Source organism: Chrysochloris asiatica, unplaced genomic scaffold, assembly GCF_000296735.1.
Source record: "Chrysochloris asiatica unplaced genomic scaffold, ChrAsi1.0 scaffold00135, whole genome shotgun sequence".
NCBI classification, from domain to species: domain Eukaryota; kingdom Metazoa; phylum Chordata; class Mammalia; order Afrosoricida; family Chrysochloridae; genus Chrysochloris; species Chrysochloris asiatica.
In genome coordinates, this window is record NW_006408653.1 from 490,641 (window position 1) to 508,364 (window position 17,724).

Below are 17,724 nucleotides of genomic sequence, written 5' to 3' on the forward strand. Positions count from 1 at the left end.
ATTTGTTCCATCTTTTAACTTTTAGTCTGTTTTTGTCTTTGTGTGTAAGGTGTGTCTCTTGTAGGCAACATATTGAAGGGTCTTGTTTTCTTATCCATTCTGCCACTCTCTGTCTCTTCACTGGTGCATTCAATCCATTGACATTCAATGTAATTATCGATAGCTATGAATTAATTTTTGCCATTATGTTAATTTTTTGGTAGTGCTGTTTGTTCCTTTGTTCTGCATGCCTTATGTTCTGCATGCAAACATAAGGCATGCAGAACAAAGGAACAAACAGCACTACCAAAAAATTAACATAATGGCAACAATTAATTGAGTTTGTGTTTTTTGTGTTATTTCTTGTCGGTTTATTCTTAGTTTTCATGTTCTATTTGGAAGATAATTTTCATAGTAATTTGTGAAGTATTAACTTCTTCGATATGGACTACATCTCAATGTCAAGAAAACAAAAATCCTCATCACTGGACCAATAAACAACATTGTTATCAATGGAGAAAAGATTGAAGTTGTTAAGGACTTCATTCTTCTTGGATCAACTATCAACACTCGCGGAAGTAGCAGTCAAGAGATCAGACGACGTATTGCACTGGGCAAATCTGCTGCACAGGAACTTTTTAAAGTGTTGAAGAGTAGAGATGTCAGCTTGAGGACTAGGGTGCGCCTGACCCAGGCCATTGTGTTTTCAATAGTCTCATATGGATGCGAAAGCTGGACAGTGAATAAGGAGGATCGTAGAAGAATTGATGCCTTTGAGTTGTGGTGTTGGAGGAGAGTACTGAAAGTGCCATGGACTGCCAAAAGAACCAATAAATCTGTTTTGGAAGTGCAGCCAGAGTGCTCCTTAGAGGCCAGGATGGCTAAACTTCATCTCTCCTACTTTGGACATATTGTCCAGAGGAAACAATCGCTGGAGAAGGATGTCATGCTGGGTAGGGTGGAAGGTCAGAGAAAAAGAGGAAGACCCCCAACGAGATGGATCAGCCAGGTGGCATCATTGATGGACTCAGGTGGGGCAGCGGTGGTGAGGTTGGCTCAGGATCGAACATTGTTTCATTCTGCTGTGCATAGGGTCGCTATGAGTCGGTCCCGACTCGATGGCACCTGACAACAACAACAACTTCTTTGAGGCTACTTTATAGTCTATTAACTTTTCTCTCCATTTAAGACAATGAGTTGTTTCCTGTAATATCCCTGACCTCCTCACCAGCTGGATCTCTGTTCCTACATTTTTCCCTTTTTGACATTAATATTATTTTGATCTTTGGTTGACGTTCCAGCTCCTTTGAATTCGTTGTTGTAGGTTTTTCTGCTCTGGCGTCTGCTATCCATCGTCTGAGTTTCAGGTGGTGTTGTCACCCCTGTCAGTATCTGGTTGTTGTCTGATCTTGTTGGTTTTCAGTCCAAAGAATTCCCTTTAAAATGTTTTAAAGTACTGGATTGGCTTTGACAAAAACTCTTATATTCTGTTTATCCTGGAATGCTTTGATTGCACCATCATATTTGATCATATTTTCTGGATAGATGATTCTTGGTTGGCAGTTTTTTTCTTTTAGGGTTTTGTATATGTCTCCCCATTGCCTTCTTGCCTGCATGGTTTCTGCTGAGAAGTCAGAGCTTAAACTGATTTGCTTGCCTTTGTAAGTAGTAGTTGTCTTTTCCCTGGCTGCCTTTAGGGTTCTCTCCTTGTCTTTGATTTTGGAGAGCTTTATTCTGATATGTCTTGGTGATTTTCTTTTGGTGTCTATGCTTCCTGGAGCATATTCGGCTTCTTGAATGTTTATCTTTTCATCCTTCAAGATGTTAGGGAAATTTTCTTCCAGATGCTCTTCATCTATCTCATCTGTGGACTTCTGTGATTCTTCCTGTTCCAGAATGCCAATAATTCTTAAGTTGTTCCTCTTCATGTTATCCAGCATGAATGTTAGACTCTCTTCAGATTTTTTTATCCTCTTTTTTGCTTGCTTTTCTATCTTAGCAGTATTGAGAGATTTGTCTTCCAGATTGCTGGTTCTGGTTTCCATCTCTTCAGTTCAGCGCCTTCCCCCTTTCAGTGTAGTGTCCATTTCTGATACTTTATTATTAATCATTTGGACCTCTTTTTTGCAGGTTTTTCAATTGTTTCCAATGCTGTATTGATCCTGTTTGATTGCTCTTGTAGTACTTTCCCGACTTCGTCCTTGTTTTCCTCCACCCCTTTTCAGAGCGTTTGAAATTATTTCCATATCATTCTTCTGAATTCCTTCTCAGGCAAATCCAAAACCTGCTATTCCTCTTCTGGAGAGCCTTTGTTTGTCTCCAGATCATTTGTCTCAGTTACTCTTTTCTGTATTTGGTCATGTTTTGAGATCTTTTGTTGTGTTTTCTTGTTTTCAGTAGTTAGGTGGGGTTTTAATTCCTGCACTTATAAGCAGTGTAAATGATCAAGTTGTGTGCTTCCATAGCCAATGCCATAAACATCGGCTGTGCCTTTGGCTCAGAAGTTGGAGCCCTGGCACCACAGTGGTTATGAATTGGGCAGCTAACCTCAAGATCAGGAATTTGAAATTACCAGCTGTTCTTCGGTAGAAAAACGAGGCATTGTGCTCCCATAAAGATTGTTGTTGTTGTTGTTGTTAAGTGCCATCGAGTCGGTTCCAACCCATAGCGACCCTGTACAGGGATTCTGAGGTTGTAAATCTTTACAGGAGTAGAAAGCCTCAGCTTTCTCCCATGGAGCGGCTGGTAGTTTAACCCTGTACAGCGTTGTTTTGAGTTGCAACTGACTCCACGGCACACCACCACCACCCACCACCACCACGGATATTTAAAAAGTCAGAGAAGTATGAGCTGAGTCACAGGAAACTCATGACTCTATTATCTAACCAAGCCCTGGAGTGGAAGTACTTCAGGCTGTTGACTACAGTGAGAACTGTTGGCTCTATGGACCACTGCACTGTTAGACGATGGTGCTTCTGTTAAAATGGGATCAACATTGCCTGTTTCTAAGGTCAAAGTAAGCAGAGACTTATTTGTGCTTATTTACTAATCTGTAGTGAACCATTTCACCTGGGTTTCGCATAAGCCTTTGCTTACCTTGCTTACTGGGTACTCAGGGATTGTAAATTTGAAAACAGACTTTGATTTTGTGGGAATGTGCTGCTGGATAGGGAGACAGATGCCAGAAGAGTCTTTTGATGAAGTGAAAAATGTCAAATTGTTTACTACAATGTAGTAAGTAAGCACAAGTAAGCCCATGCTTCCCTTGCTTATTGTTTAATAGGACACTGCCCATTTCCTAGCTCCTGTCACTCTAATCAACACTGCTCCAAACCTTTAGGATAATTTGTCTCAAACACTTCTTTTTTGTAATTTAAAGCAACAAAATTTATTATTGTAGTTACTGTGGTTAGGAATTCAGGAATGGCTTAGCTGAAGGGTTCAGGTGCAGCTTCTTGAGAGCCTGCAGTTACTTGAAGGCTTGGCTAGGCACGTGCTTTTTTGCATCATGCAACTATAAATGGCATCCTATTGACAAAACCAGTTACCATGGAGTCATGGGCTCCCTATGTGCATCAGAGTAGAACTGTGCTCTGTAGCATTTTCTATAGCTGAGATTTGAGAAGTAGACTCCAAGCCTTTCTTCTTTTCTTGGTGGACTCAAACTGCCAAGCTTTCAGTTAGCAGTAGAGTGTGTGTTGATTGATTTCACCACTTAAGGACTCCTACTGCCTGCTTCAATCTCAAATCTCAACTTGGTTTCATTCTACCTTTCTGAGTCAGTCCCTTGGCCTAACCTCTTCAACATCTACCTGTTCCATTGACCAGGTCAGCTTGTTGCTCCACAAGTGTTCATGGTTTGAATTGAGTTTCTGCTTCCTATGCTTTAGTCTTCACTTCCCAATGTGGTTGTAAGCTCTTTGAGAGAAAGGATCTATATCTTTTAAAATCTATTTCTCTTTTCTTCAGGACTTAATGTGAGGCATATGACAATCAATCAAAGCCAGTCAACCTGATTCAGTTAATAGTTTACCCTGAACTATACCAAGAACAGCACCAGCCACAATTAGATACCTAATAAGGATTTTGTTTTGAGCTATTGGTAATCTCAGAATTGGAATTTATTTTGGTGTGTTTTTTTTTTTAATGTCAGTTTTGATGATCATAGTCTCATGAAAACCTGATGTAATGGAGTTCAAATGGAAAGGGTAAATTTGAATGCCAAACTCACTGTGTGACCTTGGGTAGGAGTCTTTATTTAAAGCACAGATAAAAATGTGACTATTTCTTCATTGCAAAAGAAAGATGAGCATGGGGACCTCTGAGTGGTGTGAGGATTCCATTATGCAAGCACACACATTGATTTTTTTCTAGCATAATAAATGATTGAAAGACATTAGGTACATGTTTTTATTACAGAAGCTTTGTATACTCTATTATTTTTTATTCTATTGGGGTTTCTCTTTTCCTTGTCCCCAGATCAGAAACACCATTTCTGATTTTCATTGTTTTGTTTAACCTCTTTTGAGATGATAGTTAGGATCTGGTAGACAGCATATGAACAAAGAAGCTTTTTTTTTTTTTCTTTTTGAATTATAAAAAGCTACCTGGATTATAAAAAGCAATAATAAATAAGACAAATTACTCATAGTTTGGTCCGATAATGCAGACCAAACGGGAAGAAGAGAAAGCTCAAAAAGAGTGTTTATGTTGCTGGTAGAAATATGGCTCACTAAGCCTCGAATTCCTGGTGTGGTGCTGTGGAATAAGCACTGAATTGCTAACCTGAAGGGTGATGGTTGAAAGTGACTCGATGTCACATTACAAAAACAGATCTTGATTTAAGGAACCTCTGTGGTTAAAGTGCTTGGCTACTAATTAAAAGATATGGGAGAAAGGGACAATTGTGCAATCTCTTATAAGGGACAATTGTACAATGTCCTATAAAATCACTTTCATTTGGAATTGAGTTGATGCATTAGTTTCTATTTTCTTTTTTTTAACTGTGATTTAGAAGGTCCCTAGATAACACAAATTGTTTGATCTTCTGCTAACCTAAAGGTTGATAGTTTGAACTCTCTAAGTGGCACTGTGGGAGAAAGTCCTGGTGATCGCATTGGTAATATTCTAGCCAAGAAAGTCTATGGAGCAACCCTACTTTCTAACACGAAGCGGTTATGAATCGAGTTGCTAACCTCAGGGTCAGCAGTTCGAAACTACCAGCTTGTTCCGTAGGAGAAAGATGAGGCTTTCTGCTCCCGTAAAGATTTATAGCCTCGGAAACCCTGTACAGGGTCTCTATGCATCGGAACTGACTCCACAGCACACAACAACAACACTTTGTAACACAGGGACTCATCATGAGTCAAAATTGACTCGATCAATGGCTACAAGTAACCATTTAGCATGTTGGGGTAGGAAAGCCTGTCTAAGAGATTTCTGCCTTGCTCAGAGAGGGCTCCAGGCTTGGGCCAGGAACTGAGCCCAGTGGCAGAGCCAGAGTACTGACTCTCAAGACAGCTTGAATTTGCTGCAGGATGGACATGGCTATAAGGAGGAGCCCACTGTAAATTAACATCAAAACTGAACTTTATTTCACTCAGGAACAGAAGGATAATAATGGCATTCTTCTCTACTTAAATTCTATCCCATCTTCTTGTTGTTCCAATCAGGGCTGCTGACACAGGCCGTTGGGACTTTAGTGCCAGATGTGAAGCTTCTGCCACTGCTCAAGAGACCTCACGCTTAGCTGCTGGCTCTGCCCCTGCCTTCGGGGGTCGGCCCTTGTACTTGCAAGGCCTTAGTTGCCTCTGTAAGTAAGTAAAACTTCATTAATTTGATATTGTCGTTCAATAAAAACAATGAAGCTACTTGTTAATGAGGCAAAGCTTTTTCCTGTTGTTACTGGTTCTTTATTTAAAAGTACAGATAATAATTGAAATGGCATAAAACATAGAGACTTCAAATAAAATTGAAGTAACTGTGACATATATCCAAAGGCAAATGCAGCTGTTTAAACCCATGTCTTCTTTCTCTAGCCACAACTACAGAAAGGGCTATCAAATATATACTTCCAGTGTATCACAGCACAATGGAAGCAATCATATTATTCTCTTTTGCAAAAGTCAATGGTCTTCAATGTGGCAGCAAAAAGGCAATTCAATTATAGAGTGAGGCTAGAGTGGAGCTGTTTTACAAAATTACTGAATAATGTTTGCATCCCCTCCCATGATGTTATCTTGGCAACAGTAAAAAAGATTCCTTAGCAAGTTTTATGTTATGTTCTCTGCTTTCCTTCTTTTATCACTAAGCCCCAATTTTCTTAAATCTAAAGATGACTCAATCTGGCCCTGGCAACTACAAGCAAATCATTCCTATTTGAAAGTTCTGTTGAAGGAGTAATTAATGAGTAAACAGAACTTATTGACTTATGAGAAACATCCAGAAAAGAAAATATCAGAACAGTTTTGTCAAATGAGAGTGACTATTTGAAATCAGTAGCCCATTTAGGAAACTGAAAGTTAATTAATTTACTACTTTCTTCTTTATTTTCTCTTCTCTCTTTCTTGCTATCCCTCTTTGATGTATGAAAATTTTTGTTTTTTCCCTTTCAATAAGTAGTTCTTTACTCCCCTTATTTTCATGTGTTTTCAGGGATCAGGGACTGGTTATTCAAAATGTGAAGAATATATGAAAATGGATGATGTAGGTTTTAAGGTACACATTTGGTATCAAAAAATAACAGTAGGCCATGAGACAAATTAGTTGATCCATTTTCTGTGCTAGCATAGAAACCTTGTGAGGAAGACTCAGAATGTATTTAGAATTCTGCACCCAGTTTTATATAGTCCATAGAGACTGACAGACTTCATTGGGAAGTCTCACCACTTCACTGTGGGCTGTGTGACATTTAATGGTATATTTTAAAAGGATATTTGTGTCTGGACATGGGGAGAAGGGATGATAAAGGGTTAAGAAAATACTCATGGTTTCATAAGTTAAAAAAGAGCATCAGAGAGATCAAAATCATGAAATTCTTTCACTTCAACGGTTGGATTCATCCGGTTAACTGGCTTCCAGGGGCGTCCAGGACACTTGGGGGAGGTTGTTTCTGGAAAATCAGATACCTGGATTTTAAATGGAAGGCTACTGGGTTCTAGCTGGACATTTGGGATCCAGTCATCATCATTCTCTGCAAGAGTTGGTGATGTATTAGGCATCACAGTTGCAAAGAGATCTGAGTCCTGAAAGCCAGAAAAGGTAACTGCTACACGTGGCTGACCTAGGGAAGGGATGGGTGTTGGAACTTCTGTCGTCTCTTGTGTCTGTGCAGAAGATGTTGGACTGTCTTCAGAAGAGCTTGCCAAACACTCTGTTCTCCAACCATTGTGCTTTCCATTGTGTTTGCCTTTACTTTTATGTTTTCCAAGGCCATGTCCATGCTCATGTCTATGTCCATGGGCTAGGCGACGTCCCTTCTGATGGCCATGCCCCCTTTGGTGTTCAAGACCATAATCAAGTTCCCGATGATGTCCATGACCAAGGCCATGTTGATGTTGGTGTCCATGGCCAAAGCCATGTCCCCTGTGATGCCCATGGCCTTGGTCATGCTCATGTTTACTGCCATGGGCAACGCCATGCTTTATTTGCTTTGCATGACCCCAGTCACACCCACAAGTGGGTCCTTGTTCTTTTCCTGGATCCCGCATTTCATCTTGTACAGGTGCCATGGAAGTGTGAGGTGGACTTACAGTTGTTATTTCTCCTGTTTCCTCTTCTTTCAATGATCGGAAAGGTGAAAACCCTGGAGGCCTTTTCCTCAATGAGTCCTAACAGGAAATATTAAGATGAATTCATTACAGTGAAAACCACACTATCAATGAAGAGGGAAGTGACTGAATGAGATCTGACAATGCTATCTTGGTTTGCAATGGAACAGGTTTTTGCTACGTTTTAATATTATATTAATATTCCAGGAAGGATGGAAATAAACAATATGCATTCCTCACCTGATTAATTTTTAAATTTGGAGACATTGATTATTGTTTTTAATAATACTCTACAATAATCTGAAGAGATTTTTTTCTTCATCTGGGAAAAACCCAAACAAAACAGAATAGGTAGTTGAACTACAAAATTTCTAGGTTACCTTCTTACAGCCTGTGGTTTTGTAAGTCCATGGCACACTGTTTATTAGCTGACTCATACTACTTGTAACAAAAAAGGCCCTGAGAAATTTTACAGACAGGGTGTCTATAGCCACAATGAATTGGTTGATCTTAAGCACATTAAAGCATGTTCACAAGCTTGAAATGCAGTCTTTGTATACAATTTGTGTTAGACTATAAGATTATACATATACTGTTGTTTGTTGTTAAGGGCCACCAAGTCATTTCTGACCCATAGTGACCCTGTGTAGGGTTTCCAAGGAGCAGCTGGTGAGCTTGAACCGCTGACCTTGTGGTTCACACTGACTTTGCAATTCAGCGCATTAGCCCATAGTGCCACGTCAAGACTCCATAAATATATATGGAGTCTTCCTCTGTACCAGACACTGTACTAAGGGATTCACACATATTAGTCATCATTATAACTTTTTGAGATGGATGCTATTATTCTATTTTACACCTAACAAAAATGAAGCTCATGTAATTTGTTCAGGGTTTCATGGCCAATATAAGTAATGGAGCTCAATTCAAATCTAGATCATATCAGAGTCCATTGTCTTCTACCGTAATGCTGATCATTAGCAGAGTCTGGCCTCCTGGACCCGACTGCTCCAAGCATAACATTTCACTAATAGTAAAAATACAAGTAGAAATAATTCACAGGTCCACATCCTTTAATGCAGTTTGCCTCTTCTTTTTTTCTCATGAATGTAATATATATATATATATTACACATGGCAAAATCAGTACAGAAATAGGATATTTCTTCCCACTTTTAAAAGATAGTTGACCCCAATTCCTTTCATAAAAGGTTAATTTACAACCCCAAAATACAATTTTCAGAATGAGCAAAATCAAACCCCAATAGACAGTAATAAGAATCATACCGTTACCAGTGATTGGCAGTGGACAGTTGTGTCAGCTTTGTTCTCCCAAGGTACCACATAAACTTCAGCATTACATTCTAGAACTTTCTATCCAAGAAAATGGAAGCCGAAAGAGAAAATAATGTTGTCTATGAGGTACTTAAACCAATGATTCTTTAAAATCGAGTTCTAAGGAACAAGACAGTTTCATTAGTACTCACTCCAGTTTCCTTGGTTGGACAACTATGAGTCAACTCTTCATTACTTCCCTTGGAACATGTCGTTTCACTGGCTATGAACTCAATAGAGTATTTGGTTCCAGCCACCACCTGGAAGATTAATTAGCACACAATTGGTGCTTAATATTGATATAATAAAAAATGGTATCTTTTTTTTAGTACATGATTTTTAAGTAGGAATTTGACTACATGAAAGTTATATGAAAAAAGTATAAATGTTTGACAATAACATTTCCAAGTTGTATACATGTCTAAACTCTCTGGCTGATTTTGGATCTCATTTTGTTCCCTAAATGTGATAATATTAAGGAAAAAATAAAAGCAGGTGATAATTTTAATTTAATTTTTTTTTTTTTTTTAGTTTTATTGTTCAACAACTGAAGAATTCACTAAATATTTCAAGGTCTCAAGTTGCAATGTAATCAACCTAAGAGAAGCAAGAAGAAGTAAACATTTTCTTTAAACATGCTTTGTCCTGCCAAATCTCCAGTCAGTCTTGTGAGTGAAATTATATGGGGTAAATAATATAATGAGGAAAATCATTTGGGTTTTCTAGCTTCTCTTTATTTTATTTTAATTTTTTTGTATTAAAAACTTTTAATCTCTAGTAACAATTATAATCATTATACATTGTTATCTTTCATAAATAATCGTGACTCAATTTCTCAACCAAATTATTCATTACTTAGTTCTAAGATTTATAGTTATATGTGTAGGTCTGGTTGTTGTTGTTGTTAGGTGCCATTGAGTCGTCACCGACCCATGGCCACCCTAGGCACAACAGAACAAAACACTGCCCAGTCCTGGGCCAACCTCACAATTGTTACCACGTTTGAGACCATTGATACTGCCACTTTGCCAATCCATCTTGCTAGGTAGGGTCATCCTATTTTTCTCTGACCCTTCACCTTACCAAACACAATATCCTCTAGAGACAGGTCGCTCCTGACAATATGTCTGAAGTATGAGAGACGAAGTTTGGCCATCTAAGGAGTTTGGCCATCCTGTCCTCTAAGGCGATAGGGGTTTTATGCAACTATTTATTTAAAATAATGCAAGAGATTTATGTTTATTGACCTGGAGGGATGGTCATTATTGAAAAAGGGAAATTGCAGGGTAATAAGGTTATTTTAATTTTATAAAAGGAAACTATAGTCTTCTTTATCTCATATGTTATTAATGGGATGGAAAATGGTGTGGTAAGAGGTGGGTGGGAGAAAAAAAAATGAGTCATAGGAAGAACTAAATTCCTTCTCTACCTGCTTTGGTACTGTTTTGTTGGATGGTTAAAGTATGGTTAAATTTTTAAGTAAAATTTAAGAAATACCATTTTAAAATTCACATGTATGTGGAAGTTGGGGAGGAAGGCTCCAAAAGTGTTTTTAAATCTCTGTGAGGGGACCTCAAAAAGTTTGGGGAAATTTTCCATTATCCCTAAGTCCATTTTTCCATGAACTTTTTAAGCCCCCTGTATGTTGGTGATCATAAACCTGTCTTGCTCATTTCAGAGAACACCTTAATCCAATCTTTCTTTCTGACATTAAAGTTGATCAATATACTGTTTCTTAAGAAAGTTGACAACATCTGAAAGCATCATAGCTAATGCCCAACCTCTATTCACTGTCCAAAAAAAGAGAAGTAAACCCAATAATACCTTCCATTTGGTGGCCTCAACCTGGCATCCACACCATCATCATCATCAAGACTCATTTTTACCAGAAGTCTTCTGGGTTAAACTCAACTTAACCTTGTCCAAGTTTTAGTTTTAAAGTAGAAAATATAATCACTGTTGTTGCTGTTAACGTGCTGTCGAGTCGATTCTGACTCATAGTGGCCGGGTTTGGCAGGGGCAGTGAATGTCTTGCTCGCTGGTGATAAAGTTGTTGTTTAGTGCCATCGAGTGGCTTCCGACTCATAGCGACCTTGTTTAGGGTTTCTGAGGGGTGTTTGGTGAGTTTGAACTGCCAACCTTGAAGTTCAAACTGATTTTCAGGTCGAGTGCTTATCCTAGGGAGCCACACAATGACACATTTGGTCTGGCCCTGCCAAGGCAACCGTAGTTCCAGCCATCAAATTGTTATTGTTATTAAGTGCTGTCCAGTTGGTGTTGACTCATAGAGACTCATATAGGGTTTCCAAGGAGAAGCTGTGATTTTGAACCACTGACCTTGTGGTTCAAGCCAACCTTGCAGTCCAACACATTAACCCACAGCACCACACCAGAACTCCATCACATTGTTGTTGTTAAGTGCCGTTGAGTCGATTCTGACCCATAGCAACCCTGTATATGGTTTCTGAGGAGCAGCTGGTAAGCTTGAACCACCGACCTTGCAATTCAAACAGCTTTGCAGTCTGGCGCATTAACCCACAGCGCCACACCAGGACATTAGGGGTGAGTTAATTAAATGTTTGGTCAACTATAGCAGGCTAATTTTCAAGTTGATAATTTTATATAGCCCACAAATGATGTTAAAAATATCCAAATGATCCTTGGCAGATTAAAAGTTTCCCCACCCTTGCTGCTTAGGATTTCCAAAGAGCGGTTGGTAGATTCAAAGGGCCAACCTTGCTGTTAGCAATCGAATGCTTATCCTACAGCTCCACACCAACTGACTTTACAGTGCAGTGCTTATCAATTACATCGCCACACCAGGACTCCCTTCTAGGACTTACTTTGTCTAAAAAAACAAAAACAAAAAACAATTCCTGACTGTGTACACAGATCCTTGACATTATCCACCAGAGCCAAGTCAGGGCAGCAATAGACAGCAAAGGCGACAGAAAAGAAGGCAAAGGGCAAGACAAAGGTAACTGCATATTAACACAATTGCAGTCATTTGCATGTGAAAATGGGAGATTTATGCATCTGAAATGTGAAACCAATTTGTTATGGATAGTCTTCCAAATGAGATTGGCAAAGCCAACAATACCAACACAATAAAATCAATTTTCAGCAATTCAGCAAATGGGGCATTTGGAAATTGGGCTTGTCCTTTGGTAAGTTGATTTCCAGTAAATTGGCTGCTTTTGCCAATATTGTTTCGAGAGACTTTGTCTGAGAAGCCAAAGTTCTCTCTTAAAATCCTAAATTCAGTAAAGATTCATCTTTTAAATTTATGTTTGAAATTCTGCCAATATTTCAGAATGATTTAGCAACTGAAAGACTATCAATTCCCTTCAATTCACAACACTACCTATGGGTGCTTCCTTGGCATCCTTCCCTTACTTGTATAACCAAGTGTACAAGCACGTTGATTAGTTCATTTACAGGGAGTACTGTGACTGCTAAGAGAAATACTCATGGTTGAGAATGAATGGTTCTCTCTACAACAGCAGCCTCTGCCTTGCGATACAGGGAGGAGTTCTGGGCTATTTCTACTTTATCTAGCCCCCTAGTGTGGTGCTATAAGGAGCTCTGGTAGCGTAGTGGTTACGAATCGGGCTGTGAACCATAAGGTCAGCGGTTCAAAACTACCAGCCGCTCCGCGGGAGAAAGATAAGGCTTTCTACTCCCGTAAAGATTTACACCCTTGGAAACCCTGTTACAGGGTCGCTATGGGTCGGAACCGACTCGATGGCACTTAACAACAACAACAACAAGTGTAGTGCTATGGAGTGAGTCCTGGTGTGGTACTGTGGGATAAAACACTAGACAGCACAGTTGGTACAAAAATTTTTAGGAAGTTTAAAAAAATTCCATAAGATGATAAAGATCATGTTGGCTTGCTATTTGGAATGCTGTTCTTGTATGTGGGGAAGTAAATTTTAAAGCTCTAGAATAGGAGGCTGCCTTTGAATACATGGATTATAGACTAGGGATTTGGGTTCTTGTACTATGGCCACTCATTTTGCAGCTGGAATCACAAAGGCTGAATTTGAATCACTTCCTGGGGTCACCCAAAAGTAAGTGATCGCTGCTATAGTAGAACTGGGTTCTCTGAGCCTTAGATCAGGTAAGTAGTTATTCTCTATTGATATGGTGTAGAAATAAAGATAAATTTGTAGAAGGCACTTTGTGGCAAAGAATTAACCTTGCCCAGAGAGAGTCTGACCTTTGTCTTGGGGTGGTGGTGCTATACCATGGAGTCTGTTCTGATTCATAGCGACCCTGCATAGGGTGTCTGAGACTGTAAATCTTTATGGGAATAGAAAACCTCATCTTTGAGGTTAGCAGCCCAACTTGTAACCAACTTTTAACCACTAAGCTACTAGGAGGTAATCAATACTTGCTTGGAATGTCCTGACCAATAGCAGTGTGTTTATTTAGCTGGAGGCTTTGAGCCACACTGAATAACAATAGTACTGATTTACAGTGGAGGCTTTAGGTCAGCTTGACCAAGGTCAGCTTGACCACACAGACAGTCAGCTATGTCAAAGTGATGGAGTCCTATCATAATTGAATTATGTCCCCTCAAAATACATGTCAGCTTGGCTTGGACATGATTCTAGGTGGTTTGGTAGTTACGTGATGATCCTTCATGAAGTGGTTTGATCTGATAAATCAATAACAGGATTAAAGGTGGGATGTTGTTGTTGCTATAAAGTGCTGTTCAACCTGACCTTGAGGTTAAGTGCTTATCCTACAGTGCCACACCAGGATAAGTCACTTACAGAGTCATAGTGACCCTGCATAGGGATTCCTATGGTCCAGTGCTTTATCCCAGTGTGTCATTTCAGGCCTCCTAAGGGTGGGATATTGTTAAGTGCCGTCGAGTTGGTTCTGACTCATAGCGACCCTGTATAGTGTTTCTGAGGGGCACCTGGTGAATTTGAACCACTGACCTTGCGGTTTAAACCAACCTTGCGGGCGAGTGTTTATCCTATGTCATTACAGCAGGGCAAAAGGAAAGACAAGCCTATTGCCACACAATATGCGTGGACTATTGGCAGCCAGGGAAGCTTGCCTAAGACTTGGTGCCACACAAAGTATCTCTATGAGGTGGAACCAACTCGATGGCACTAAACAACAACAATCACCACACAGTGTTGCTGGGAGTTCAATGCTATCAGTGACTTCACTAGGAAGTGTCAACTGGAAGCTCACTTGGACCCATAAGTCTCTGAATTATCCTTTTACTATAATAAACTATTACCATGAGTATGACAGCTTTCAGTGAGTTCTGTACTTTTAACAAATTATTAAGCATAACATTTCAGGGGCTTCTTGGAACCCCCTGAGCTTATAGGAACATTTAAAGGCGGGGAGGGCACCCAAGCAGAAGAAACAGTGGGAGAAATGATATGGGGGTAAGAAAATATGAAGAGAGTCAGGTTCAATGATAGACTAATTAGAGTGGTTCAGCCCAAGATGTATGGAGTCCTGGTGTGACACAATAGAATGAGCACTGAAGCACAAGGCCGGTTTGAGTTGCAAGTTCAGAGGTTCAAATCCACCAGCCCCTCCTCAGAAACCCAATTCAAGGGCACTAAAACAGCAACAACAACAACTAAAGGTATTAGGGGATAATATAATAAGAAATAAGTCTGAAACAGCAAAGACTGAATCTTGCTTTACCTAACTCTGAATTATACTAAGTAGAAGTCCTGGTATGGAACTATAAGATACATTGTTGTTGCTAATTACCACTGAGTTGGCTCCGGCTTATAGTGATCCTGTATAGGGTTTCTGAGGAGTGACTGGTGAGCTTGAACCACTGACCTTGCGGTTTAAACGACTTTGCAGTCCAACGCATTAACCCACAGAGCCATAGTAGACTGCTAACCATAAGGTTGAGGGGTGTGTGAGGTAGGGTCAAACCTTCCAGTTGCTCCTCAGAAATCCTATACAGGGTTGTTAGGAGCCAGAACTGACTCAATAGCACTTAACAACAGTATGTAATAGCTGTTAGCGTTTAAAAAGCAAAAATGTCACTAAATTGTGCTTGACCCAAGCCATGGCATTTTTAATCACCTCATGTGATATGACAGCTGGACAATAAGGAAGAATGAAGAACGATTGATATCTTTAAATTATGGTATTGGTGAAGAATATTAGATATTATACCATGGACTACCAGAAGAATGAACAAATTTGTCTCAGGAGAAATATAGGCAGAATGGTCCTTCTTGTTGTTAAGTGCCGTCAAGTCAGTTCTGACTCACAGTGACCCAGGGAGCAGTTGGTAGGTTTGAACTGCCAAACTTATGGTTCACAGTCCAGTATTGATCCTACAGTGCCACACCAGGAGTCCAAAATGCTCCTTGGAAGCAAGGGTAGTGAGACTTCTTATCACCAACTTTGGATATGTTATTAGGAGGGACCAGTTCCTGGAGAAGGACATGATGCTTGGTAAAGTAGAGGGTCAGAGAAAAAGAGGAAGACCCCCATGAAATGGATTCATACAGTGGTTACAACCAAGGGCTCAGACATAACAACAATTGTGAGGATGGCATAGGACTGGGCAGTGTTTTGTTCTGTTGTAAATGGGGTCACAGTTAGTCAGAACCAACTCAATGGCACCCAACAACAACAACAGTATTTATATAGCATCTTAGAGGTTGAAAAGGGATTTCACACACATTATCTTGTTTGTTCCTCTACAAACAGAAACTTCTGAGAATGTTTTAAATGACCTGCTTAAGATCCCATATCAAGTATGCTGTGAGGGTGGGACTTGGAATTCAATTGTGTTTTGCCTCCCCTGGTACGTCACAAACTGTATGTAACCTACAGACCTTCCAGTGAACATGTCCATCAAGACTACTCCACTAGTGACCGGAAAGGAATACGGCTTGCTGTCTATCAATATTGAGCCTAGACCCGTGGCAAACTAAGTCAGCAATTGCTCAGAACAGTATCTCTATTTAGTAATGTGATGTACACACCTGTGCTGTTGCTTTTTTCACACGCTCAATCTTGAAATAGAACATTCCGTTATGCTCCTCATTAAGCTTTGTGATGGAATGATTTAAAGCCTCCTGCAGCTCAGGGCTGTTGACACTTATCTCCCTGGGGCATCCACGGCAATTGCTGGAAGGTGGCAGTGCAAATTCAGCTGTTAAAAGATTCAGATTTGAAGTTAGTGTGTGTATTGACAGAGCAGCATAGCCTAGCACAGCTCCTGTACATACCACAGCTTCCCTGATTTTAGAGGGAAAACTAACGAGTGGGAGATGGTTGTCTGGCTGACCTCTGCCTTCCTGTTTCCTCTTTCCTCCTGTCCTCAGAGCCCAGTGGGGTTAGGAAATGGTGTTCAGGTGGAAGCTGTTAGGGACTCAGTCCTGCCACACTTCTGAGTATTTGCATTTGGGGTGGAAATGTGTACAGAGCAATGTTTAACTTAGAGGACTGACTTTCTAATATGGGGAATAGTCTAAGCCCTATGGCCCTGATGAGCAGCCAGTGTCAGGAATGCTTCTCAATGTACAACATACACGACTATCTTCCAAATAGGAGACAAGCCAATTCTTGTTATAAGAAATACTGACTTGGCCATAAACTCAAACTATCTCCTCCTGCCCCTCATTATCATATACGGGGGGTGGGATGTTTTAGTTGAAAAGATTTTATTCTGAGTGCTTGAAAATGAGGTACAGGTCTCCCAAATTATAGCTTCTGACTGAGACACATCTTCACACAGGATGGCCAGCTGGCATTGCACTCTGAGGCCAGCTTTGCCCAGAGAAAACATATTTCCCTTTGTTACCATATTCCTTTATGGTCACTCGAGGAGTACTATCGATGGACATGTTCACTGGAAGGTCTTAGGTTATATACACTTTGTGATGTACCATGGCAGGCAAAACACAATTCACATAAAAGAGACCTAGCCAGCTATCAGAGACAAGCATGTATGGGTACCTGGATAGACGTCACACTTCTGCTCAACGGAAGTAATTATTTCCTGAATATTCATGTTCACAGAATCTGTACATTGACCGGTATCCTAGTTTTTAAAAATAAGCACATGATGAAACAATGTTTTTGAGAAGCTTTAAAAACAAACAACTAGTAAGATTAAAAATATATATGTACTTTCCAAATCATTGCATAAGAGAAAAGAAAGAAAGCTTAAAAATAAAAGACAGGCAGACCTCTATAAAGTGATTATGAACCATAAAAAGATACCAGAGTGCTATTAATATTGTGTGAAGAAAAATTCAAGGTAACAAAAACATAAGACTGGTAATAATAGCTTTAATTTTTAAAAAAGATATTGTCTGTAAGGCTTGGAATCGAAATATAAAATATTAGATATATGACTGGAAATGTATAGAAAGAAATGTGATGGGAAAACTATATACAATTAGAAATCTATAATCTCCTTTCATCTTTTTTCTTTTTGATCTTTATGGATATTCAGACTAAATGGATAAAAATAATTAAGGCCAGAGGAGACTTTAACGATAAAGATTTATTTTAAAGTTTTAATAAACCCATTACTGTCAAGTCCTTTCTGACTCCTAACAACGCTACAGGACAGAGTAGAACGGCACCCATAGGATTTCCAAGGAATCCTGGTGAGGTGCTGT

The 17,724-nt window shown here is 39.7% G+C and overlaps 1 protein-coding gene across 2 annotated transcripts in view; it reads right to left on the minus strand.

Moving 5' to 3' along the window:
* Positions 1-5,708: 5,708 nt before the first annotated feature.
* KNG1 (kininogen 1) overlaps positions 5,709-17,724 on the minus strand; it is a 28,237-nt gene continuing 16,221 nt past the window's right edge. For both annotated transcript variants that reach the window (XM_006869743.1, XM_006869742.1), the window contains 6 exons: positions 17,054-17,138; positions 16,078-16,247; positions 9,235-9,342; positions 9,035-9,121; positions 7,731-7,808; positions 5,709-5,789 (listed from right to left, as the gene is read on the minus strand). In XM_006869743.1, the coding sequence (XP_006869805.1) occupies positions 5,709-5,789; positions 7,731-7,808; positions 9,035-9,121; positions 9,235-9,342; positions 16,078-16,247; positions 17,054-17,138 (609 nt within the window). The remainder of the gene's footprint in view (positions 5,790-7,730; positions 7,809-9,034; positions 9,122-9,234; positions 9,343-16,077; positions 16,248-17,053; positions 17,139-17,724) is intronic.